The following is a 25,597-nucleotide window of genomic DNA, read 5'->3' as shown; positions in this document are numbered from 1 at the left end:
AGCAAAAAAACACCGAGATGCAGGCTTCAGAGAGAAGCTCCCTGCAAAATATCGCATGCAGACTGTGCCAGCCCGGATCCCCGACACATTCAGGGCTGCAAGTTCTGGTTTTGTCTCCTCCCTCTGCTTTCTCACTCGTCTGAATGCTCCCCCAATCCTCGGCGCTCTGAAAACGAATGCTGATGGCATAGTCTGACCTGCACTTTACCTGTAGGCTGACCGGACGCAGGGAGCTCGTCACAAGTGAATTAAGTTAGTCCAATAAACAGACTCACCTACAACTAGTTTGTTGCTCTCTCTTTCTAATATTCCTCGAAAGAAAAAGTCATTCAGTTTCTTGTCCTCCCTCTCCCTAGAAGTTAATTTGTCAGTCGTGTACTTTCACTTATGGTAAAGCCTTATTTAATTTCCCTGTACTCTCTACTTACAACATTCCCAGGTTCTGTCTCCTGTGGTTTTCATGAAGTACAAAAATTGTCCCTTGTTTTTCCTGTTAAGCCAAGAGAAATTAGTTATTGTAATTGTTACTGGAAAGCTTACACAGTAAATGTGACAGGACAGGGCCTCTTACTTAACATTCGGGCTCTCAGGAATGCCTTCACTTCTTACAGGAGAGCAACAGGTCCCAGCTCACACCTGAGCTATTCACCTACCCTCCCAGCGTAAGTTTTATGGCAAAGCTAGAGAGCAGTGGAGAAGAACGTCAGGTTGTGGCTTATTCAAACTATTACTGGCTGGGGGTTCACATTATATGTAGGCACACAGTGGCACCCGACTCTGGTGGCCAGGGCTGAGGAAAGGGCTCTCCAGTACTGCTTTGTACTAAGTGTCCCATCAGGACGGGACGCAGTTGTTCAGCAATAAATGGGAGAGAGGGCCGCTTGGAGCAGAGAGAGAGAGAGAGAGACAAGAATGCCCACCTGTGCAGCAGAGGGCATGGGATAAATACAGGCCAGATGCGAATGGGCCACACGGTCTTTTCCTGCTGAGACGTTTCTATATCCCCGTTCCTACCTCGGCCATCAGTAGGGCACATATGGCCAGTAGAAAGAGTTCCTACCTTAACATCATATCCGATCCCATGTGCCTTGCATATCTGGAAGAAGACGCTGTAGTATATGATTGAGAGATTGGTGTGCTGGAGGTGACTGCTCATCACTGCATAGCGGCTGCTTATCTTTGGGGGCTGAAAACATCAATTGAATTAGCATTTATTACATCTTATTATGATCTCGTCACTAATATCGGTATAGAAAAGTTTATAAATAAATAAATAACTCTTTGCCTACAGAAAAGGCCTCTTATGAAACTGCTCGCGTGCTATACGGGTAAGTTCATGCCCACATATCCGGAGAGGAGACGTTCCTGGGAGCAGGGGAAGGAAGAGCTTTCAATTTTACACACACACACACAAAAGGCCTGCACATAAAATTTCAGGACAGAGTCTTAAATTGTGTGCAGGAAGTTTTGCGACCAGCAACAGATGCTGAAAATGGAGCAGGGGGCTCGAGCCAGCGAGGGAGCACAGTGCAGGGGCTGCGGGAGAAACTTGGGAGGCTGCGATCAGGAAATGCTGGGAGCCCCCTTCTCTGGGCAGGGGGCAGCATAGGGGGCACCTTTGCTTTGCAACTGCACACAGTTTCTTCGGGCTGCTTTTTCGTATGGGCAGATTTTTGCTGGAAAAGTACATGTAAAGATCTGAAAATGCTGCCTAACCATGCTCCCAGGAATACCTCGTCTCTATGCGGCATTGTGGGCAATAGTCAGATTCCTGATTAATGCGAGTAACCCTGCCTGCTTTATACTCTCCAGCGTTTTGTCTCTATGCTTTCTACTCTTTATGCTGGGACATACCTGGAACATATTCTCTCCCTCTCAGGAGCTTGGGGGTCTCCTGTGGAGCCCCTCTAATAGGGCCCACTCAGATGCAGGGAAACCAGAATTGGAACAAAAATCACAAAGAACCTTTGTATAGAGGTCTCCTCAATGTGATTGTTTGGAAGAGAAGCCCGTGGACCTGCCACGTGTCAGACATGTGCAGAGATAGCGTTTGTAGGAGCTGGAATTCTCTAGCAGCAATCCCACCATGAGAGAAGGAATCATTGTCTCAGTACAGAGGGGCAAATAAATATTGCTGGGGAAGAAGGAAGCGTAAAGGGCACAGATTCCTTCCCAGCACTGCTTCAGCCCTCAGCTCAGTCTGCAGACGTATCACAGAGACATTAATGTGGAGTGGCCTGCAGGCCAGCTGAGCTCACTTTAAACCTGTCAGCCCTCTTCAGCACAGGCCGTCAGTGCTGGCTTCCGACAGACATGAAACCGGCCTTTAACGGGTTACAGCCCCAGGAGCCTTCCTCACAGTAAGAGCCTGGGCCTCAGAGGTGCAGCCAGAATCCCACCAGTAAGTGCTGCCTCATCTCTCATGCTGCAGGTCCTGACATTGTCCTCTACACACAACAAAGAGCAATTCCATTTTCTTCTTATGGAGATATTAGGATTGGAAATCCGGATTTGCAAATGCTGGATGTATTTCAGGAGCAATTTTTCTTAACTGCAAGCTCTGTGGGCCTTTTTGTATGCATGGACCTTACCTGGACACTTTCTCTCTGTGCGTAGAAATGTCACCTGTGCTCTGCACCTGCTAGTTCTGCAGGCAGGGGTGAAACTCCGGGTGTACACGGGAAAAACTTTACGCCACTGGGGGTTGCCTGTTTTTAACTCCACTAAAAATACGTGCATTTTGTAAGCCAGTGCTTACTCTTAGTGAGGGGAAGGAGCAGAATTTTCAGTCAGGCAAGCTGCCTGGGTAAATGGATTTGAAAATTGCCCCCATAACGTATATCCCTGACATTAATCAAAACTGCTAGAATAAACCTTAGAAAGCAAGAGTGATGGCAGATAAAGATCTGATTGGTCCATTCTGCGCATGAGGTCACACACTGCATGGACTAATCAGATCTCAGTACATGTGAGGTCACGTGTGAGTGCAGGGATGTCCAGAGGCAGGGCTGCTGCCTTTTAAATTCGTCACTTCTCTGTTGTTTTCGGAAGCTGTGGCTTGTTCAGACTCCAGGAGAGAAAGTGAACAGCGTGTCCCAGAAAGTCCCTTTCATCCATTACACTCCAGCCTGACACTGATTCATGCAAGTTGACATAGTTGAAATCCTTACATAATAAATCTCTGACTGAAAATTAATCATGTTTATAATATTCAGAGAATTAACAACAAGCATTGCTCAAATCATTAACTTAGCAACAACAACAGCGTAGGCGCACAGGCACTTGTGGAAAGTGGGAAAGCGCAAATAAATGAATGTTTGATAAAATAGTCCAAGTTGCAGTTTAACAAGCGTAAAGGGGAGTGGAGCTTCAGCAGAGTGCTAGTATTGTTTAAGAGTTGGCGTCGGGCTGATGAGGTGCTTATCTGAGCCATGAAGCGTGCACACACATGTATAATGAGCTGCACTATGAATTATTGATGGCCTGCGTGTTTAGTCTCATCTATCTAGCAGATAATGTATTCCAAATATAATGAGCGATTCTCGGGATATAATTACAGCACCAGCGGTAGCCGGCAAATGTGTTCTTCCCAAGGAGGAGGTCTGGGTTGGAAGGAGCAGATCCTGGGGCCTGAGGAGTTGGCCACCATGGAAGGCTTTCCCTCAGCAGGATCTGGTGCCGTCTTGGATCACCGAAGGGACGTTTGTGCTGTTAGATCTCTGAGATGCAGGGGCAAGGGATGACTTACTCTCAGTAAGGCGAAGTGCTCCGAGCCAGAAAGATGGGCTCCTTCCATCTTAAGGGAAGCTGGCAGATGGGTTATTGCTGATGGCCTTCTGACTTTATATTGGCGTGATAGTCTCAACAGTTGGAAGAAACCTCTTCCCAGGGGAGGCAGTGGAGAGAAAGACAAGTTTGGAATTCAAGAAAGCTCAGAATAAGCAGAGAGGATCTGTAGCGGCAGGGGAGTGAAGGTAGAGCTGGAATAGTCAAGCAGGCTGAAATACTGCAAAAAGAAAAGAAGACAGCCAGGACCCTCACAAGCGGTGGCCAAGAAGGGCGACCCACCTGGCTACAAGTGAGAGGACAAAAGGAGGGGCCCCAAAGCAACCCTTAGCCAGGGGGAGAGATCATGGATGGGAACCTGGGAGAGTTAGAGCTGAACCTCAGCAACTCCTAAAGGATTAGCAGAGGTTATACCACCCAGTGAATATTGCAGACCCTCCTCTCCTGGAATCCCGTTCCTCTCTTTTCTCTTGTTGAAGACAATTCTGATGAAGCAAGGCTCCCTGTCTCCTCAGCCCAAGAAAAGGAAGAAAGCAGGGCTGGGGTCTGCCATTCACAGCCACCCAGGGACCTTTCCCCTGTTTTAATAGACCCCCCCCCCCAACCCCTACCCTCCCATTGCACTAGAGCTCCTTGCAGATCCCTAAATCTAGTCAACAGATGATACCACTAATGACGACTCCTTCCCCCTCGCCAAACAGGGCTGCAGAAGCCCCAGTCTGGGAACTGGACCCAGGAGGCGCCAGGCCAGCCCTGCTCTTTCCTACTATTCCTGGAATCCAATTTCCATCTAAAGAATGAACACAACGTTGCCGGGTCCTAAATACTGCTTTACACATCCGTAGGGTCTGAGCTTTGCTCTTTTGCTTACAGGGAATCCTTTCCATAGTGCATGCTGTCCTCCGACGTCCATCTCTCAGCGAGAAGCTTTCTCCGTCTTTGGATTGTGGATGAGTCAGGAGAAACCACACAGAGCATGCTGCAGGCAAAGGCATTAATATAATTTCTACCTCATTATATCACTCTGCAGTGAATGAAGTGCCATGGATATTTAATCACTTTTAACATGTTTTTATTAATGCAATTGGGATTGTTTTAAATTTCTAATTAAAGTGAGAAGAAGTGGGACGAGTTGATATTAAAATGATATTTCTACATCTGGTACATGGTTGCATAGGATCAGGGCAATTATTGGCATTTCCTACTGTGCTCCTGAGCCAAACCAGCTTTTCTGATCTGCGATTACTTCAATAGTGCACTGAAGATCGCTTTCTGGATTACAATCAGCCCCAAATTCTCAATGATTAACACCCACACATCTCAAAAAATTGAACCAAAGCAATTCTCCCAGCTCCCTTCTTTCCCTTTCTCTATTTCTGTGGATAACAGTTTCATCCTCCCAGTCCCCTAAGCCAGTCATCTTGGGCTCATAATTGACTACTCCCTCTTCTTCTCTACACACATCCAAAACACTGTAAAATGTGTCCATTTCTTTCTCTATAACACTAACAAAATCCATCCCTTCCTTTCTGAAAACGCTACCAGAACCTTTATCCACTCTCTCATCCCCTTCTCCTCACAGGTCTCCCAGTGAGAACCATCTCTCCTCTACACTCTTGTCATGGGGTGCCAGGCTGGAGTCAGGATGCACCCCCACAGGAGCAGTACAGGACTGCACGATGGCCTTCTGCCTAGCCAACCCCCTCTCCTGCAGGTTGAGCCCTTGAGTTATGGGGGCCGGTAGGGCTTCTCTTCTGGCGAACATCATGGCTGGTCTTGGCTAGAAGTGGGCTAGTGCTGGGGCTTGGCAGGAGCTTGATACAGACAAGGTTGAGTATAAGCTCAGACTGGGGACTGGATACAGCCTGAGACTGGGGATTGGACACAGGCTCAGACTGGGGCTTAGATACAGAATTCAAGCTGAACCAAGGACTGGGAAACAAATAAGAAACTGGACAGGACTAGACTAGACAAGGAGACGCAGCAATAAATAAGGACGCCACCAGGGGCACAAGGCTGGCTAAGAAAAACTAGCACGTCCGGAGGCCATAGAGCAAGGCTGAGAGGCCCAGGGAGCAAGGCAAGGAGGCCTAGGAGGACACAGAGTGAGACAGGAGGCCAAGAGAGGCCACGGGGCAAGGCAGAAAGCCTGGTTAGGCCACAATTCAAGACAGGAAAGTAAGAACAAGGTGATACAAAAGTCAAGAGCCAAGGTGACTCAATGAAGAGGAATCAATGGACTTGACAGGCTGGCTTAACTAGTGCAGGAACTGCTGAGCCAGGTGGTCAGTGAGGAGGTGGCTTGGATAGCTGGGAGTAGAGCTTGCCAGAGGCCTCTGCTGGTGGGCAGGCATCATAGCTGGTAGAACCAGGGCACGGTAAGGCTGCACAGCAGGCAAAACCGTGACAATTCTATCCAACATTTAGCCAAATGTTGTTCCATCCATATAAGCCCCTCTTCTCAAGTCTCTACATTGACTCCCTATTCATTTCCCCATATGGTTGAAGCTTCTCTTACTGACCTAGAGGAGCTTTCATTCTGCAGCTCCTCTCTTATCTCTCCCTCCACCCCTCCAACGTGAACTCCGCTTAACAGGCAAGTCCCTCCTATCTATTCCCTTCTCCTCTCAGAGCCGGCAGGAGGATTAGATGGACTGGGCAGAGGTCAGGCTGGCATGTTTGAATGCAGCGGAAATGGGAGGAGATGCGGGTGAGGTGCGATGGGGGACATGTCAGGATGGTGTGATTGGCGGCAGTGCTTGGGTTGCTGTGGAGGTGTGAGAGAGAGAGATCAGGTGATGCTGACAAGGGCAGCTGCAGACCCTTGCACTGTTTCTCCTCCACTGCCAACTCCCGACTCCTTGCTTTGCACGTGGCTGCATCATGTGCTGGGAATAGGCTTCCTGACCTGGTGCATCCTGCTCCCTCTGTGGCCTTATTCAAAGCCCTGCTTCTCCTAATTATACCCTTGTTGGTTTTAACCTTATTACGTATTTATTTAAAAATATTTATAACCCGCACTAATCCACAGTTCAAGGTGGGGTACAAACTAACACATATAAAAATCACATCAATAACATGACAACAAACTGAACTACTACCATGCATAACCTCAATATTAGATCCAACAGCCTGCAATGCTGCACAGATGTAATTACAAAAAGCCATGGGCATTTTCTTAATAAATGACATTCTCAAAGTCTCCTTTGTCCTGTATGTTTATCTTGATTAGACAGGGACTGTCTCTTATGTACACAAACTGGCAAATCCCTTCCCGCTTTCAAGGAAGAGAGGAGAAGGCGTTCCCTGATAAGACCCGGATAGGAAGCAGCTCTCTCAGTAGCACAGACAAATACTTACTGCTTCTTCCAGCTCTTGGCGGTATTGTCGCCGCCACTGCTTTACCGTGCTGGCGGCAGGTGCCACCTCAAAGCGGCTGGAACTGCAGTTCAGCTCTCCTTGCGTCATGTATAAGAGGACCTGAGTCAGGGCTAACTGGTCACTGTAGAAAAGGTCGAGGTCCGTAGCCCACACCTAAGCAGAACACAGGAAAGGAGAAGGTGAAACACAGGCAAGAGCAGCCCTTTCTGTTTGAACACTAGTGGGACTCTTTCTAAGCGCTGGTAATTTACGAAAAGCAACTTGAGATCCTCATAGCAAAGTCTCACAGACCCCCAGTAACATTTCTTTATCTCGGCAGATTACAATCGACATGCACAAGTCTACAAATAGCCATCAAACAAAAGAGTAAAACAAAAGAAAACATAAAAAATGTACAAACAATACAATGTAGTAAAGCAAATAAATATCATTAAAGGCATAGGTCCATAAAAGTGAGAGTAAGCAAATGTGTTTTAAGCTTTCTAAAACAGAGTAGATCCTCCTCAGACTTAATCCCTATAAGCAGGTTGTTTCAGAGCTCAGATTGATCACAGAGAGGAAAAGAAAAGGAATACAATTTTCCAAACACCCGACAGATGTAGTGCTTTTTTTGTCACATTGAGTTCATTTTGTTACTAATGTGCATGGGAGACCTTGCACGGTGTGATAAAAGCTGGCTGCTGATGTCTTCATCAGAACCATAATGTACATTAATGGCACCCATGCAGAAAAAAGCGGGGAAGGATCTTTTATTACGGCAACGTCAATCATCCTTGGCATGCTCACAGTTAGAGGAAAGAGATCAACCCCACTGGCTCTGCTGCCTCAAATCTCTCGAGAGTGGCTCCTAGAGAGCCTTACTGGCAGGACAGTTTTGCACACGTTGCCAAGTGATTTAAAATAAAAAGGAAAAAATGTGCAAACTAGTCCTAACAGCACTGACTCTACGATGGCCACTTCCTGGGTTCCAGCGCCGATTCATACTGTCCGTAGTCTTTGGGATGGGAACCCCGTGAGGCCTGTGCAGGGATTTCAAGACGGGCTCCGGCCAGTGGGTGGCTGGGAAGCCTGAGCACATTTATTTTGTTATTTATTTTTAACTCTTTATTTTCATATCTTAAAATTCCAAGTCAGAAACCTTGCCATCACATTGCACAGGATATGAAATAACGAGGAAAACATACAAAAAGAAAACCATTTCTGTGAAAAACGAAAAGCAAATATCCCGATAAAGGCTCAAGAGAGGGGAGAATCTTAAAAGAATTATAGAAAGAAATATGACACAAGAAAACAATCTAATAATTTGCAATAAATGTACACAATTGGGCAGCTTGGTTAAGGAGGAAGAGCCACAGGTACTTCACAGTTTTGAAGGCAACGCTCTAATTGTTCTGGTTCAAAGAACCAGTATCTATTAACACCTAATTTAACTATTCATTTACAAGGGAGCTGAAGCAAAGACAAAACACCAAGGTCAAATGCTCACTGCTTTTCATTATTGAGTTGCCTTAGCAACATTAGGAAACAGAGCCAACTGCTGGCCAAAAAGGGACTTGGTTGCACAGAAGAACATTTTCATAGTCCAAATATGATCAGGTTCCAAAGCAAAAGGAACAAACATAAGAACATAAGATCTGCCACACTGGGTCACACCAAGGGTCCATCAAGCCCAGCATCCTGTGTCCCAACAGTGGCCAATCCAGGCCATATGAACCTGGCAAGTACCCAAACATTAAATAGATCTCAAGCCACTATTACTTATTAATTAATAGCAGTTTATGGATTTTTCCTCTAGGAACTTATCCAAACCTTTTTTAAATCCAATTACCAGAATTGTACACAGTATTCAAGGTGTGGTCTCACCATGGAGCGATACAGAGGCATTATGACATTTTCCGTTTTATTCACCATTCCCTTCCTAATAATTCCTAACATTCTGTTTGCTTTTTTGACTGCCGCAGCACACTGAACCGACGATTTCAATGTGTTATCCACTATGACGCCTAGATCTCTTTCTTGGGTTGTAGCACCTAATATGGAACCCAACATCGTGTAATTATAGCATGGGTTATTTTTCCCTATATGCATCACCTTGCACTTATCCACATTAAATTTCATCTGCCATTTGGATGCCCAATTTTCCAGTCTCACAAGGTCTTCCTGCAATTTATCACAATCTGCTTGTGATTTAACTACTCTGAACAATTTTGTGTCATCTGCAAATTTGATTATCTCACTCGTCGTATTTCTTTCCAGATCATTTATAAATATATTGAACAGTAAGGGTCCCAATACAGATCCCTGAGGCACTCCACTGTCCACTCCCTTCCACTGAGAAAATTGTCCATTTAATCCTTCTCTGTTTCCTGTCTTTTAGCCAGTTTGCAATCCACGAAAGGACATCGCCACCTATCCCATGACTTTTTACTTTTCCTAGAAGCCTCTCATGAGGAACTTTGTCAAACGCCTTCTGAAAATCCAAGTATACTATATCTACCGGTTCACCTTTATCCATGTTGACTGTGTCCCATTAAACCATGTCTTTCTATATGCTCTACGATTTTATTATTTATAAAAAGAGAGATAAAGCCTCTAGATGAATCCTCAGTTACAAATGTCATATATTTATAACAATTTCCACGATTTTTCTCAGCACGGAAGTCAGCACTGGTCTATAGTTTCCCGGATCACCCCTGAAGCCCTTTTTAAATATCAGGATAACATTGGCCATCTTCTAATCTTCAGGTACAACAGATGATTTAATGATAGGTTTCAAATTAATTGAAATAGGTCTGAAATTTCTTTTTTTTTTTAGTTCTTTCAGAGCCCTGGGGTGTATGCCATCCGGTCCAGGTGATTTACTACTCTTCAGTTTGTCAGTCTGGTCTACCACATCTTCCAGGTTCACTGTAATTTGGTTCAGTTCATCTGAATCATCACCCTTGAAAACCATCTCCAGAAAGGATTCTCAAACAGTGCCATGAAATTCTGTTTGAGTAGTTAAGTTCTCTAACATACAGGCCGATAAAGTAAAAATCGCGGGAGAGCGGGCAAGCGCCCGTTCTCCCGGCGCGCACACAGGCCACTCTCCTGTGTGCGCGATTCAGAAAAAAAACTTATTCAAATTAGGGCCCGCAGTAAAAAGGGGCGCTTGGGCGTTCGGAAACCGGACGCCGGCAAAATTGAGCGTCCGGTTTTCAACCCATGAGCTGCGGGACGATTTAAAATTTTTTTTTTAAAATTTTTGATTATTTTTAACTTTTGGGACCTCCGACTTAATATCGCCATGATATTAAGTCGGAGGGTGTACAGAAAAGCAGTTTTTACTGCTTTTCTGTGCACTTTCCTGGTGCCAAGAGAAATTAACGCCTACCTTTGGGTAGGTGCTAATTTCTGAAAGTAAAATGTGCGGCTTGGCTGCACATTTTACTTACTGTATCATGTGGGAATACCTAATAGGGCCATCAACATGCATTTGCCTGTTGCGGGCGCTATTAGTTTTGGGGGAGTTGGACGCGCGTGTTTGACACGCTATTACCCCTTACTAAATAAGGGGTAAAGCTGGCACGTCGAACACGCTCGTCCAAACGCTGATTAATAGTGTGCTCCGCCAGAGCGCACTGTACTGTGTCAGGCTGATATTAGGTTTAGGAGGGGAAGTACTAACAGGTACTCCAGCCTGTCCTGTTAGCAAATAAAAACCTTAGTGATTGGTGGATCAGTACTCATAGGAACTTTTAATTCATCAAAGTTTTTTAAGCAATTCTAACAGAGAAATTAAAGTCCAATTGAGATGGGACTTTGGGTAGTTGAGAACGAACCCTAGTGACTCCAACACCCGAATGGTCAAGTGCATGGACCTGATGGCCCTGGCCTGTGACGTGTTCTTGATCAGTCAATCATCCAGATACGGGAAGACATGCCTCCCAGTCTGCGGAGGTGCACTGCCACCATGGCCAGGCATTTTGTAAAGACCCATGGGGCAACACTTGGTACTGGAAGTGCTGTTTTCCCATCACAAATTGGAGATACTTCCTTTGACCTGGGAAGATCTTGGTATGAGTGTTTGCATCCTTTAGGTCAAGGGAGCATAGCCAGTCCCCGTTTTGCAAAAGGGGGAACAAGATGCCCAGGGAAACCATCTTGAACTTTTCTCTTTTTAGAAACCTGTTCAAGGCCCTTAGGTTTAGGAAGGGACGGAGTCTTCCTGTTCTCTTTGGAATCAGGAAGTACCTGGAGTAGAATCCCCACCTTCTTTGCCCTTGTGATACAAGTTCGACTGCTCTGGCCGTTAAGCGGGAGGAGAGCTCCACTTGTAGTGCTTCCTGATGCCCAATGAGGGCATGGAGGGCAATTTGGTGGGGCACCCAATTGGTACCCTTAGTGGATGATGGACAGAACCCACTGGTCAGAGGTTACACTGGGCCTCTGGTTCACAAAGAATGCCCCCGACTGGAGGTTCCATCATCCTGGACCCAGTCAAAACCCTGGTCCTGGAGTTGACTGAGTAGCTGGCTGGGGTTTGGGGGCTCTCTGCTGCCTGGGGCAGCCACAGGAGCCCTTATGGTGTTTATGGGAGCGAGGAGGCGGAGGATAAATCATCCTCTGGTGAAAGAAAGACTTCCTTGGCAATTCAAGGGACACTGGGGTTGGTGTCCCTCTCTCTGAAGTGCCCCAATACATTTACTTTCATCCTCGGGCACACGCACACACTTCCTCTTTGAAAATTGCAAATTTGGGAACGTTGTTTCTGCCTCGCCCTACGCCCACTGGCTCCAAGGGGATAAAAATCCTCTGCTGTTTTTTCCCCCGTAGACGTTTGCTCCTGCTTTTTGTGCAGGTAACAGTTTGTTTGGAAAATACAATCCCGCATTTTTTCCAAAAGCCATTTTATCCCGGGAAATGGCTTTTGTAACTTGCCTTCCTAATGAGAGAACTGGACAAACGTATTACAATTTTCAAAAGTATTTCTTGTTAGTTTGCTTTGATTCCAAATACATTTTTTTTCTTTAATTAATGGAAATCCTGGGCAAGAAGCCACAGAGCAGACGCACAAAGGACACCAGAAACTCGCACAGTCACTTTGAGCCCTGTCTAAACAATTTCAGAAAAAAAAAACCACTTGCCTTGAGAACAGACCAGATCTGCTCTCATTCATAATCTATCTGCCCTAGAGTCAAGCTGTCCTCTGAGGCAGGGAGCAGTGAGAGGCTGGTACAAGCACTGCATGGTAAATGGCATAATTAGGAAGAGATTAAGGGGTTGGCCAGTCAAACTGGAGCTAATTTCTGAATCCCATTCACATAGTAATGCCCTTTTCATAAGAGCAAATGCATCACAATTCCAATAGCTCTTAATAACCGACTGCCACCACGGACATTAAATCTCTAAATTGTCAGTTTCAATATTTACTGCTGTCTGAAAAAAATCTGAAAATTGTTTGCTGGTCCTCCTTCAGATTAACAGTGCTTTCTTCTTTCTCTTCTTGCAATTAATTCTCTGCACTTCTTCGCCAATGATTTCCTTCAGTAACGTCCCCAGCAGAACAGTGAAAGAAGGAAATCCAGAGGCAGGACACTTGGACCGTAGTCCTGGCTTTGCTCCAGACTATTTATTTATTAGCATTTATTAATGGCTTTCCAGATAAAAGTTATCACCCAAAGCGATGTACAACAAAATCAATTTAACATAAAATTATAATAAATCATAATTAAAATAAAACATAAAAAACATAAAACAATATTTCCAACATTTTCCAGTCGCACCCTTTTTCTTATACAAGCCTAATTCCACCTACTACCAATCAGAGACAGCTGTTAATTGTTTATGAGCAATTAACAAAAGTTAATTATTTGCAAACATAAATCAAGTCTTCAATTTCTTCCAAAATCTTGCCAAATTTGACTCTTTCCTCACATCCAAAGGCAAACTAATCCATAAATTCGGGATTACATTTGAAAATGATCTTGCACCCAATCGAGACTGAATACATTTTTTTTATGAGAGGAAAATCCAAATAACACTTTCCTACAGATTGTAAATTTCTTCTGGCTACATGTGTCATGATCCGCTATGCTGGTGGGAGGAGCAATCAGATAGGGGTGTCAATCTGATGTATTCCATAGGCGGATTTAGCAATCTGTTGTATAGACTGCTGGAGATAGTTGTGGGTGGATCCTTGGGCCGGTGGCAGATAAGCACGCCCCCGAGGGAAGATCCCGAGAGGGACCACCCGCTAGGCTTAGAGTTAGGAGACAGACACACACTAGTTCTTTTATTAAACAGGTCTTGAAACCACCAGAGGTGGCAGTAGTGAGCTGAAGTGCCCGGTAGGGCTGAAGTCCCTCAGATACAGGAACAGTGATCTCTGGATGGCTGAGCTGTTGAGAAACTGTAGACAGTGAGTAGGCAGGGTATGCAGAGTTCATGAACAGAACTAGATGACAACACTCACAAATTGGTCTCAGGGAGCTCAGGAGCTGGAAAGGATAGGCCCTCGAGGAGCGATTACCCGGTTCCAGGGAAAGCTCTGAGAGAGCGATGGTAACTCATAATGATGTAGATAATGATGACTTCCAGGCAGAAGAGAATCAGCAGATAGTCAGGAACGAGGGCCCTCGAGGAGCGAGTACAGGTTCCCGTCTGTAACCTGAAAGGCAAAGAGAGAGAGCGAGGCCCCCGAGGAGCGGGTATCTCTGTTAAGTTCGAGGAGGCAGAGTAGCTTAGGCAGGGAACCCAATCTGAACCTTAGCCCATGTTAACTCAACTAGTAGCGATATCAGAGACCTTTAAATATCGGAAGCGGATGACGTCATCTCAGGGGAACGCCCCTGAGGTTTGCGCCCTTGCTAGTACTTCAATCGGAGCGCGCATGCATGCGCGCCCTAGGCTTCAGGCAACATGGTGGATCTGCAGCGTCGAGCCGGCCTGGGGACGCCGGAGAGAGACAGCAGGGAGACGCCGCGGCAGCCAGCCGTCCTTCAGGCCTGGAGGGAGTCGCCACAGAGGTAAAGAAAGCGGAGTGAAGACGTCGGGCAGCTACGGTCACAACAACATGCCACTGCAAATATCCCCTTGATGAGGGAGAACCAATTAGAATTTTAAATGCTAGCACCAGATTCTTGAACCTGCATCTATCTGCTATGAATATTCAATGCAGTTCCAACAACAATGGTCTGGCCGAAATTCTTCGAGAATGTCCCAAACCCAATTGAGCAGTCGTGTTTTTAATGAGTTGTAATTTTCGAATCACTTTCCCCTGTAATCCCAAAACACTGCATTGCATTAATAGAGATATGAAAGAACCAAGTCATAGGCTACTGCTTTGATTACAGGCAGCTCCAAGTATGGTTTCAAATGTTTCAATAATTTCATTCTAGAATAAGTATTTTTTGCTACTTGTGAAACATGTTTTTTCCAAAGAAAATTCAGAGTCCAAAATCACCCCTAGAGACCTTACCTGATCTTTGGAAACCAATTCTAAACCGTTCAAACTAGGGCTAACAGGGATATTCCCCGGCCCTATTTTCAACAACTCAGTTTTCTCAGCATCAAGAACCAACTTATTTTCAACAAACCATTGAGAACTGGGATATAGATAAGAATTTAATTTACATATCACCTTCTCAGATGATTTCCTAAAATGAGCCAAAATCTGTATATCAACCTCATAAATGAACGGAATAAAACCAAATGATCTAATCAAGTTACCCAATGGGATGAGAAACATATTAAATAACAATGAAGATAAAGTAGAACCTTGAGGAACTCCTAAATAAAAATTATGAGAAGAGAGGTTACCTTGAAAGATCACGCATTGTTCCCTATCCTGAAGAAAACTAGAGAGCCAATGTAGAACCTAACCCCTGATCCCTAGAAGTTCGAATTGATGTAATAAAATAGAATGATCTACAAGATCAGAAGCACTAGAAAGATCAACCAGTACCAAAAAGGATGATTCACCCTTATCCAAACTAGATAAAAGATTCTCGCCCAATGAAATCAAAGTCTCCGTACTGCAATGTTTCCTGAGCATCCTCTAACACATTATTCTCAACAAAATCTGAAAGTTGAGAAAATCCCAATTTTTCTAAAATTTTAACTGTAAAAGGTAAATTTGATACCGGCCTATAATTATCATACTCTCTAAGATCTAAATTCTCCTTTTTTAGGAGAGGAGTAACAACTGCCTTTTTCAAAATTGAAGGTACCTTACTTGAATTCAAGGAAAGGTTGATAAAAAGGAGCAAACCTTCAAGTATTTTATCAGGGAAATCAACAAACAGTCTAGCAGGTCAAGGATCCAATAAACAATTCGTGGTCTTAGCTTATGCAACACCAATTTTAATTCAAATAAAGAAACAAACTCAAAAGAAGTTAAACCCTCCCCTTCAACAATCTTCTCCAAAGAACTAAAAGCCATAGATTCAGAATTTGATATGGTCGCATTCAAAATCTTAAGTCATTACATGAAAGTGTGGATGAAGTTATCAAATTCTTCGGGAAGACTAATCACCTTCTGCTGAAAAAAAACAAACCACAAATTGCTCACAATTTGGAAGATCATCATAAATTGTGATCATTTGTTTTTCTCCTAAGCAGGCCCTTAATAGTATTAAACAATGTTCTAGGATTATTGTTGGCATGTAAGATAAAATTAGAAAAGTATTGCTTTTTAATTAAAATAATACTTTTAAAATAATCTGGACCATTTTTGCCCGGGAGGAGTCAAAATGGCCACTTGTGTGTAGTGCTGTTCGGAAGGTCCCGATAGATTTCCTACTTTGCTTTGATAACGCGTTATTATGCCCCCTAAACGAAAAGGGAAAGTGAGGGTATTTCCCTCTATACCCCCCTCCCCTCAGGACAACGTACCATTCCCGAATGCACTGCTATTTACATGAAACAAGAGGAGCAAGACCCTGCTGACGAGTTCGGGAAGGGAGCCTCCGTCTCATCTGGGGAATTTTCGTTGAGCCCTCCAACTCTAAGAACTCTGCAAGCGATTTCCTCAAGCCTGCCGCCGGAGTCTGTGTTAGAGAGTCGGAGTATGGAAAGCTCAGAGGAAGCTCCTGAGGGAGCGGCTGTGAGTAGAATGGCGCAAGGAGAAATATCAAGGCAATGAAGTTAACCTTTTTCAGTCTCGGTAGACATTTTGAAGTCAGGTTCTTCTTGGGCGGTAAGACTGTTTTAATTCAGACGACTAATGTGAATGCACCTATGGCTTCTGTGTCGTTACAGGAAAATCGACCTTTGTTGGTTTCACTACCTAAACCCGCTGTGGTTACACTGGACTCCCTCTGGGAATTGATGGCCCATCAGAATTTGGCCTTACAAAGTTGCTCATCACAGATTACTCAGATTTCATCTAAAATGGAAACAGTGACCCAAGATCATAACTCTCAACTAATGGAGCATACAAATAAGATTCAAGATCTTGAGAGTCAAGCTAAAGAAATACAGAAAGTTCAGACAGCCACGGTTCAAGATTGTATTGCTCTCAACAAGAAAATAGAACTGTTGGAAAATCGTTTAAGATGTCTTAATTTAAGACTTCTAAATTTTCCCAGGATAGTAGGAGAACAACCAGGAATTACTCTTCGGAGATATCTGACTGAGATATTACACATTCCTCTGGATAACATTCCATCTTTCAATAAGGTTTATTTTCTACCACTTCCACATCCAAGTGATAATTTGGGATACATCAACTAGACCTGGGGAATTAACAGATCTATTGGAGTCTACAACTACAGATATTTGAGAAAGCGACCTTGTTAGTTTCATTTGTCTATGAACAGGAACTGGGCATGGTTACGAGGAATTACTTCCAACATATGGGGGTAAATTTTATGGGCCAGTTTGTTCAGATCTTCCCTGATTTGGCAAAAGTTACACAAAAGAGGAGAAAAGGGTTCCTGGCATTACGCCAGGAAACCCAATCTCTGGGAGCAACCTATCAACTCAGATATCTGTGTAAATATATTATTAAGTTTAATAATGACACTTACATCACGGACACTGATAGCACAATCTTTTGCAGTGTAGTGGAGTGAAGGGTGTCCAGGGTTGCCTCCCTCATCAATCCCATACTCAGAAATTTTTCCTGACTTCTTGGGACAGGAAGAGATGTAATGGCCTGGGTCTGCACAGTACAGGCAAAGATTTGGTGACCTCCACCAGTGATTATCCTCATCCTGTAGTTAAAACTGACCCAACTGCCTAGGTTCACCTCAGTAAAAAGCTGTGGCAAGAACTAACCCAGGGCCAGCATGGACTTCTGGAACTTGAGTGGCCTGCTCTTGGATAGCTACCTTTAGGCAAAGCGAAATAAGGTTATCTAGGTGAGCAGGAGTCTCATGGCCGGCCAGCAACTCTGCTATGTTATCAGATAAGCCCTGCCAGAAAACAGCTTTCTCTGCTTCTTCATTCCAACATAGCTCAGACACCCAGGTGAGAACATGGACAGTGTACTGCCTCACCATCCGAAGGCCTTTAATGCAAGCCTTTAATGCAAGATTGACAAACTAAAGAGTAGCAAATCACCTGGACCAGATGGTATGCATCCTAGGGTACTGAAGGAACTAAAAAATGAAATTTCTGATCTATTAGATAAAATGTATGACCTATCATTAAAATCATCTATTGTACCTGAAGACAGTGTAACCCCAATATTTAAAAAGGGCTCCAGGGGCGATCCTGGAAACTATAAACCAGAAAGCCTGACTTCAGTGCCAGGAAAAATTGTGGAAACTATTCTAAAGATCAAAATCGTAGAGCATATAGAAAGACATAGTTTAATGGAACACAGTCAACATGGATTTACCCAAGGGAAGTCTTGCCTAACAAATCTGCTTCATTTTTTTTTAAGGGGTTAATAAACATATGGATAAAGGTGAACCAATAGATGTAGTGTATATGGATTTTCAGAAGGCGTTTCACAAAGTCCCTCATGAGAGGCTTCTAAGAAAACTAAAAAGTCACGGGATAGGAGGCGATGTCCTTTTGTGGATTACAAACTGGCTAAAAGACAGGAAACAGACAGTAGGATTAAATGGACAATTTTCTCAGTGGAAGGGAGTGGGCAGTGGAGTGCCTCAGGGATCTGTATTGGGATCTGTACTTTTCAATATATTTATAAATGACCTAGAAAGAAATACGACGAGTGAGATAATCAAATTTGCAGATGATACAAAATTGTTCAGCGTAGTTAAATCACAAGCAGATTGTGAGACTGGAAAATTGGGCATCCAAATGGCAGATGAAATTTAATGTGGATAAGTGCAAAATGATGCACATAGGGAAAAATAACCCTTGCTGTAGTTACAAAATGTTAGGTTCCATATTAGGAACTACCACCCAAGAAAGATCTAGGCATCATAGTGGATAACACACTGAAATCGTCAGCTCAGTGTGCTGCAGCAGTCAAAAAAGCAAACAGTATGTTGGGAATTATTAGAAAGGGAATGGTGAATAAAACGGAAAATGTCATAATGCCTCTATATCGCTCCATGGTGAGACCGCACCTTGAATACTGTGTACAATTCTGGTCGCCGCATCTCAAAAAAGATATAGTTGCGATGGAGAAGGTACAGAGAAGGGCAACCAAAATGATAAGGGGAATGGAACAACTCCCCTATGAGGAAAGACTAAAGAGGTTAGGACTCTTCAGCTTGGAGAAGAGACGGCTGAGGGGGGATGTGATAGAGGTGTTTAAAATCATGAGAGGTCTAGAACGGGTAGATGTGAATCGGTTATTTACTCTTTCAGATAATAGAAAGAGTAGGGGGCACTCCATGAAGTTAGCATGGGGCACATTTAAAACTAATCGGAGAAAGTTCTTTTTTACTCAACGCACAATTAAACTCTGGAATTTGTTGCCAGAGGATGTGGTTAGTGCAGTTAGTGTAGCTGGGTTTAAAACAGGATTGGATAAGTTCTTGGAGGAGAAGTCCATTACCTGCTGTTAATTAAGCTGACTTAGAAAATAGCCACTGCTATTACTAGCATCGGTAACATGGAATAGACTTAGTTTTGGGGTAATTGCCAGGTACTTGTGACCTGGATTGGCCACTGTTGGAAACAGGATGCTGGGCTTGATGGACCCTTGGTCTGACCCAGTATGGCATGTTCTTATGTTCTTAAGGGGGAGCCGTCAGCAGGTAGAGTTGGACCTTCACCAATACCAGATTTTGTTCCCTTTAGGTTGAGCCCTCAGGTGCCAGGGCCGGCCGGACTTAGGCACTGGCCTCTGTGGGGGGTGAAAATGTTGTGGGCCAGCACAGTAAGGAAAGCGGAGTCGGTCAAGCAGCAGTCAGAGCAAGTGGCAAGCAATCAGAGTCAGGTTCAGGCTCTGGTCAACGTGGGCAGAGTTCTCTCAAGGTCGAGGTTCAGGCAGAGGTCGGGCCAGGCAGAGTTCAGTCAATAACAGTAAACAGGCAGTGGTCAGTGGCAGGCAGAGGTCAAGCAGCGTTAAGGTCCAATTTGAGGTCAAGCCAGAAGTCCAATCCAAAGAGACAAGGAACGAAGAGAAGGACAAGGAACCGCAAGAGCAAGGAGGGACACCGAAGATAGATGAGGAAGACTGACCAGGAAGACAAGAACTCAAGACAAACCAGACTGTCAATGGAACTGGGATCAAGACACAGGAACTCAGGAATCCAGCAGGTAACAGAAACCAGGAATGAAGACTGCACAACCTAATACCGAGGCGTTGGAGGGGGTCTTTGCCTTGGCCCTTAGGGCTGAGATGATGTCATCAGGGTGCACCTCTGAGGTCTTCCCATCACTGGCCCTTTAAGAGTGGTGAAGTCAGCGCACACGCAGGAAAGGGAGAACAGGCCCCATGGTCTCGGTGGCCCCCTGCCACATAATCTTACTCCTACTCGTCCTCTCTTTTGCTCCCCAAGGAACTTCATACAAACACTTCCCCTTTCATATGATAGGCGAGAAGAAAATCATTCTTATGGAAATTATTCTTGATACTAAATAGAAAAAGAAAGCTAAGGGATGTGCTATTAACTCCATTTAATGTTTCATCTGAGTCTGGATCTATGGGTGGAGAGTGAGAGGAGCATGCTGGCCTACCAAAGGCATTAGTCAGTTATGGAAATCTTTCCCCTCTGGAAAACTCGTCTGTATTTTCTTCCATAAATGCAAGGCATTTTGATGAAAATGTTTCAGGCTGCGTTGGTTGGACTGTCATTGGCAGAATCCATAATATATCGGGCTTGGTAGTGTGTCCGTCAGTGCTCGCGCATGTTCCCCAGCCCGCCGATAGATGGCGCTATAGTATATCGGGCTTGGTAGTGTTTCCGTCAGTGCTTGCGCATGTTCCCCAGCCCGCCGATAGATGGCGCTATAATATATCAGGCTTGGTAGTGTGTCCGTCAGTGCTTGCGCATGTTCCCCAGCCCGCCGATAGATGGCGCTATAGTATATCGGGCTTGGTAGTGTGTCCGTCAGTGCTTGCGCATGTTCCCCAGCCCGCCGATAGATGGCGCTATAATATATCAGGCTTGGTAGTGTGTCCGTCAGTGCTCGCGCATGTTCCCCAGCCCGCGGATAGATGGCGCTATAATATATTGGGCTTGGTAGTGTGTCCGTCAGTGCTTGCGCATGTTCCCCAGCCCGCCGATAGATGGCGCTATAATATATCGGGCTTGGTAGTGTGTCTGTCAGTGCTTGTGCATGTTCCCCAGCCTGCTGATAGATGGCGCTATAATATATCGGGCTTGGTAGTGTGTCCGTCAGTGCTTGCGCATGTTCCCCAGCCCGCCGATAGATGGTGCTATAATATATCGGGCTTGGTAGTGTGTCTGTCAGTGCTTGTGCATGTTCCCCAGCCCGCCGATAGATGGCGCTATAATATATCAGGCTTGGTAGTGTGTCCGTCAGTGCTCGCGCATGTTCCCCAGCCCGCCGATAGATGGCGCTATAACATATCAGGCTTGGTAGTGTGTCCGTCAGTGCTTGCGCATGTTCCCCAGCCCGCCGATAGATGGCGCTATAATATATAGGGCTTGGTAGTGTGTCCGTCAGTGCTTGCGCATGTTCCCCAGCCCGCCGATAGATGGCGCTATAATATATCAGGCTTGGTAGTGTGTCCGTCAGTGCTCGCGCATGTTCCCCAGCCCGCCGATAGATGGCGCTATAGTATATCGGGCTTGGTAGTGTGTCCGTCAGTGCTTGCGCATGTTCCCCAGCCCGCCGATAGATGGCGCTATAATATATCAGGCTTGGTAGTGTGTCCGTCAGTGCTTGCGCATGTTCCCCAGCCCGCCGATAGATGGTGCTATAATATATCGGGCTTGGTAGTGTGTCCGTCAGTGCTCTCGCATGTTCCCCAGCCCGCCAATAGATGGTGCTATAATATATCGGGCTTGGTAGTGTGTCCGTCAGTGCTCTCGCATGTTCCCCAGCCCGCCGATAGATGGCGCTATAATATATCGGGCTTGGTAGTGCGCCTGTCAGTGCTCGCGCATGTTCCCCAGCCCACCGATAGATGGCGCTATAATATATCAGGCTTGGTAGTGTGTCCGTCAGTGCTCGTGCATGTTCTCCAGCCCACCGATAGATGGCGCTATAATATATCGGGCTTGGTAGTGTGTCCGTCAGTGCTCTCGCATGTTCCCCAGCCCGCCGATAGATGGCGCTATAATATATCGGGCTTGGTAGTGCGCCTGTCAGTGCTCGCGCATGTTCCCCAGCCCACCGATAGATGGCGCTATAATATATCAGGCTTGGTAGTGTGTCCGTCAGTGCTCGTGCATGTTCTCCAGCCCACCGATAGATGGCGCTATAATATATCAGGCTTGGTAGTGTGTCCGTCAGTGCTCGTGCATGTTCTCCAGCCCACCGATAGATGGCGCTATAATATATCGGGCTTGGTAGTGCGCCTGTCAGTGCTCGCGCATGTTCCCCAGCCCACCGATAGATGGCGCTATAATATATCAGGCTTGGTAGTGTGTCCGTCAGTGCTCGCGCATGTTCCCCAGCCCGCCGATAGATGGTGCTATAATATATCGGGCTTGGTAGTGTGTCCGTCAGTGCTCGCGCATGTTCTGCAGCCCGCCGATAGATGGCGCTATAATATATCAGGCTTGGTAGTGTGTCCGTCAGTGCTTGCGCATGTTCCCCAGCCTGCTGATAGATGGCGCTATAATATATCAGGCTTGGTAGTGTGTCAGTCAGTGCTCGCGCATGTTCTCCAGCCCGCCGATAGATGGCGCTATAATATATCGGGCTTGGTAGTGCGCCTGTCACTGCTCGCGCATGTTCCCCAGCCCACCGATAGATGGCGCTATAATATATCAGGCTTGGTAGTGTGTCCGTCAGTGCTCGTGCATGTTCTCCAGCCCACCGATAGATGGCGCTATAATATATCGGGCTTGGTAGTGCGCCTGTCAGTGCTCGCGCATGTTCCCCAGCCCACCGATAGATGGCGCTATAATATATCAGGCTTGGTAGTGTGTCCGTCAGTGCTCGTGCATGTTATCCAGCCCACCGATAGATGGCGCTATAATATATCGGGCTTGGTAGTGTGTCCGTCAGTGCTCTCGCATGTTCCCCAGCCCGCCGATAGATGGCGCTATAATATATCGGGCTTGGTAGTGCGCCTGTCAGTGCTCGCGCATGTTCCCCAGCCCACCGATAGATGGCGCTATAATATATCAGGCTTGGTAGTGTGTCCGTCAGTGCTCGCGCATGTTCCCCAGCCCACCGATAGATGGCGCTATAATATATAGGGCTTGGTAGTGTGTCCGTCAGTGCTCGTGCATGTTCTCCAGCCTGCTGATAGATGGCGCTATAATATATCGGGCTTGGTAGTGCGCCTGTCAGTGCTCGCGCATGTTCCCCAGCCCACCGATAGATGGCGCTATAATATATCAGGCTTGGTAGTGTGTCCGTCAGTGCTCGCGCATGTTCCCCAGCCCGCCGATAGATGGTGCTATAATATATCGGGCTTGGTAGTGTGTCCGTCAGTGCTCGCGCATGTTCTGCAGCCCGCCGATAGATGGCGCTATAATATATCAGGCTTGGTAGTGTGTCCGTCAGTGCTTGCGCATGTTCCCCAGCCTGCTGATAGATGGCGCTATAATATATCAGGCTTGGTAGTGTGTCAGTCAGTGCTCGCGCATGTTCTCCAGCCCGCCGATAGATGGCGCTATAATATATCGGGCTTGGTAGTGCGCCTGTCAGTGCTCGCGCATGTTCCCCAGCCCACCGATAGATGGCGCTATAATATATCAGGCTTGGTAGTGTGTCCGTCAGTGCTCGTGCATGTTCTCCAGCCCACCGATAGATGGCGCTATAATATATCGGGCTTGGTAGTGTGTCCGTCAGTGCTTGCGCATGTTCCCCAGCCCACCGATAGATGGCGCTATAATATATCAGGCTTGGTAGTGTGTCCGTCAGTGCTTGCGCATGTTCCCCAGCCTGCTGATAGATGGCGCTATAATATATCAGGCTTGGTAGTGTGTCCGTCAGTGCTTGCGCATGTTCCCCTGCCTGCTGATAGACGGCGCTATAATATATCAGGCTTGGTAGTGTGTCCGTCAGTGCTTGCGCATGTTCTGCAGCCCGCCGATAGATGGCGCTATAATATATCAGGCTTGGTAGTGTGTCCGTCAGTGCTTGCGCATGTTCTGCAGCCCGCCGATAGATGGCGCTATAATATATCAGGCTTGGTAGTGTGTCCGTCAGTGCTTGCGCATGTTCTGCAGCCCGCCGATAGATGGCGCTATAATATATCAGGCTTGGTAGTGTGTCCGTCAGTGCTTGCGCATGTTCTGCAGCCCGCCGATAGATGGCGCTATAATATATCAGGCTTGGTAGTGTGTCCGTCAGTGCTTGCGCATGTTCTGCAGCCCGCCGATAGATGGCGCTATAATATATCGGGCTTGGTAGTGTGTCCGTCAGTGCTTGCGCATGTTCTGCAGCCCGCCGATAGATGGCGCTATAATATATCAGGCTTGGTAGTGTGTCCGTCAGTGCTTGCGCATGTTCTGCAGCCCGCCAATAGATGGCGCTATAATATATCAGGCTTGGTAGTGTGTCCGTCAGTGCTTGCGCATGTTCTGCAGCCCGCCGATAGATGGCGCTATAATATATCAGGCTTGGTAGTGTGTCCGTCAGTGCTTGCGCATGTTCTGCAGCCCGCCAATAGATGGCGCTATAATATATCAGGCTTGGTAGTGTGTCCGTCAGTGCTTGCGCATGTTCTGCAGCCCGCCAATAGATGGCGCTATAATATATCAGGCTTGGTAGTGTGTCCGTCAGTGCTTGCGCATGTTCTGCAGCCCGCCGATAGATGGCGCTATAATATATCAGGCTTGGTAGTGTGTCCGTCAGTGCTTGCGCATGTTCTGCAGCCCGCCGATAGATGGCGCTATAATATATCAGGCTTGGTAGTGTGTCCGTCAGTGCTCGCACATGTTCCCCAGCCTGCTGATAGATGGCGCTATAATATATAGGGCTTGGTAGTGTGTCCAGCAGTGCTCGCGCATGTTCCCCAGCCTGCTGATAGATGGCGCTATAATATATAGGGCTTGGTAGTGTGTCCAGCAGTGCTCGCGCATGTTCCCCAGCCTGCTGATAGATGGCGCTATAATATATAGGGCTTGGTAGTGTGTCCAGCAGTGCTCGCGCATGTTCCCCAGCCTGCTGATAGATGGCGCTATAATATATCAGGCTTGGTAGTGTGTCCGTCAGTGCTCGCACATGTTCCCCAGCCTGCTGATAGATGGCGCTATAATATATAGGGCTTGGTAGTGTGTCCAGCAGTGCTCGCGCATGTTCCCCAGCCTGCTGATAGATGGCGCTATAATATATAGGGCTTGGTAGTGTGTCCAGCAGTGCTCGCGCATGTTCCCCAGCCCGCCGATAGATGGTGCTATAATATATAGGGCTTGGTAGTGTGTCTGTCAGTGCTCGCGCATGTTCCCCAGCCCGCCGATAGATGGCGCTATAATATATAGGGCTTGGTAGTGTGTCCAGCAGTGCTCGCGCATGTTCCCCAGCCTGCTGATAGATGGCGCTATAATATATAGGGCTTGGTAGTGTGTCCAGCAGTGCTCGCGCATGTTCCCCAGCCTGCTGATAGATGGCGCTATAATATATAGGGCTTGGTAGTGTGTCTGTCAGTGCTCGCGCATGTTCCCCAGCCTGCTGATAGATGGCGCTATAATATATAGGGCTTGGTAGTGTGTCCAGCAGTGCTCGCGCATGTTCCCCAGCCCGCCGATAGATGGCGCAGACGGCTCCCTGGCTGCCTTGGAGGCTCAAACACGCCGTACAGTGGCCATGACACAACACCAGCTACAAGAGGTACTCCTGGGAGAATTCTGCGCTACTGCGGAATGCAGATTTTGCGCAGAATTCCTCCTTCCCGCAGATTTCCTCCCTCACCGGAAGAATATTCAAAACCGGA

General features: G+C 46.3%; 1 protein-coding gene across 1 annotated transcript in view; it reads right to left on the bottom strand.

The window, feature by feature from the left end:
* LOC115074654 (IQ domain-containing protein H-like) overlaps positions 1-25,597 on the bottom strand; it is a gene marked incomplete at its 5' end in the record, with an annotated part of 119,976 nt that overhangs the window by 16,123 nt on the left and 78,256 nt on the right. Inside the window, 3 exon segments of the mRNA XM_029574294.1 lie at positions 429-490; positions 1,061-1,186; positions 7,147-7,320. Coding sequence (XP_029430154.1) covers positions 429-490; positions 1,061-1,186; positions 7,147-7,320 — 362 coding nt within the window.

Source organism: Rhinatrema bivittatum, chromosome 13 (genome assembly GCF_901001135.1).
Source record: "Rhinatrema bivittatum chromosome 13, aRhiBiv1.1, whole genome shotgun sequence".
NCBI classification, from domain to species: Eukaryota; Metazoa; Chordata; class Amphibia; order Gymnophiona; family Rhinatrematidae; genus Rhinatrema; species Rhinatrema bivittatum.
Note: the sequence above shows the minus strand (reverse complement) of the source record. Positions and strands in the feature narration are given on the sequence as shown.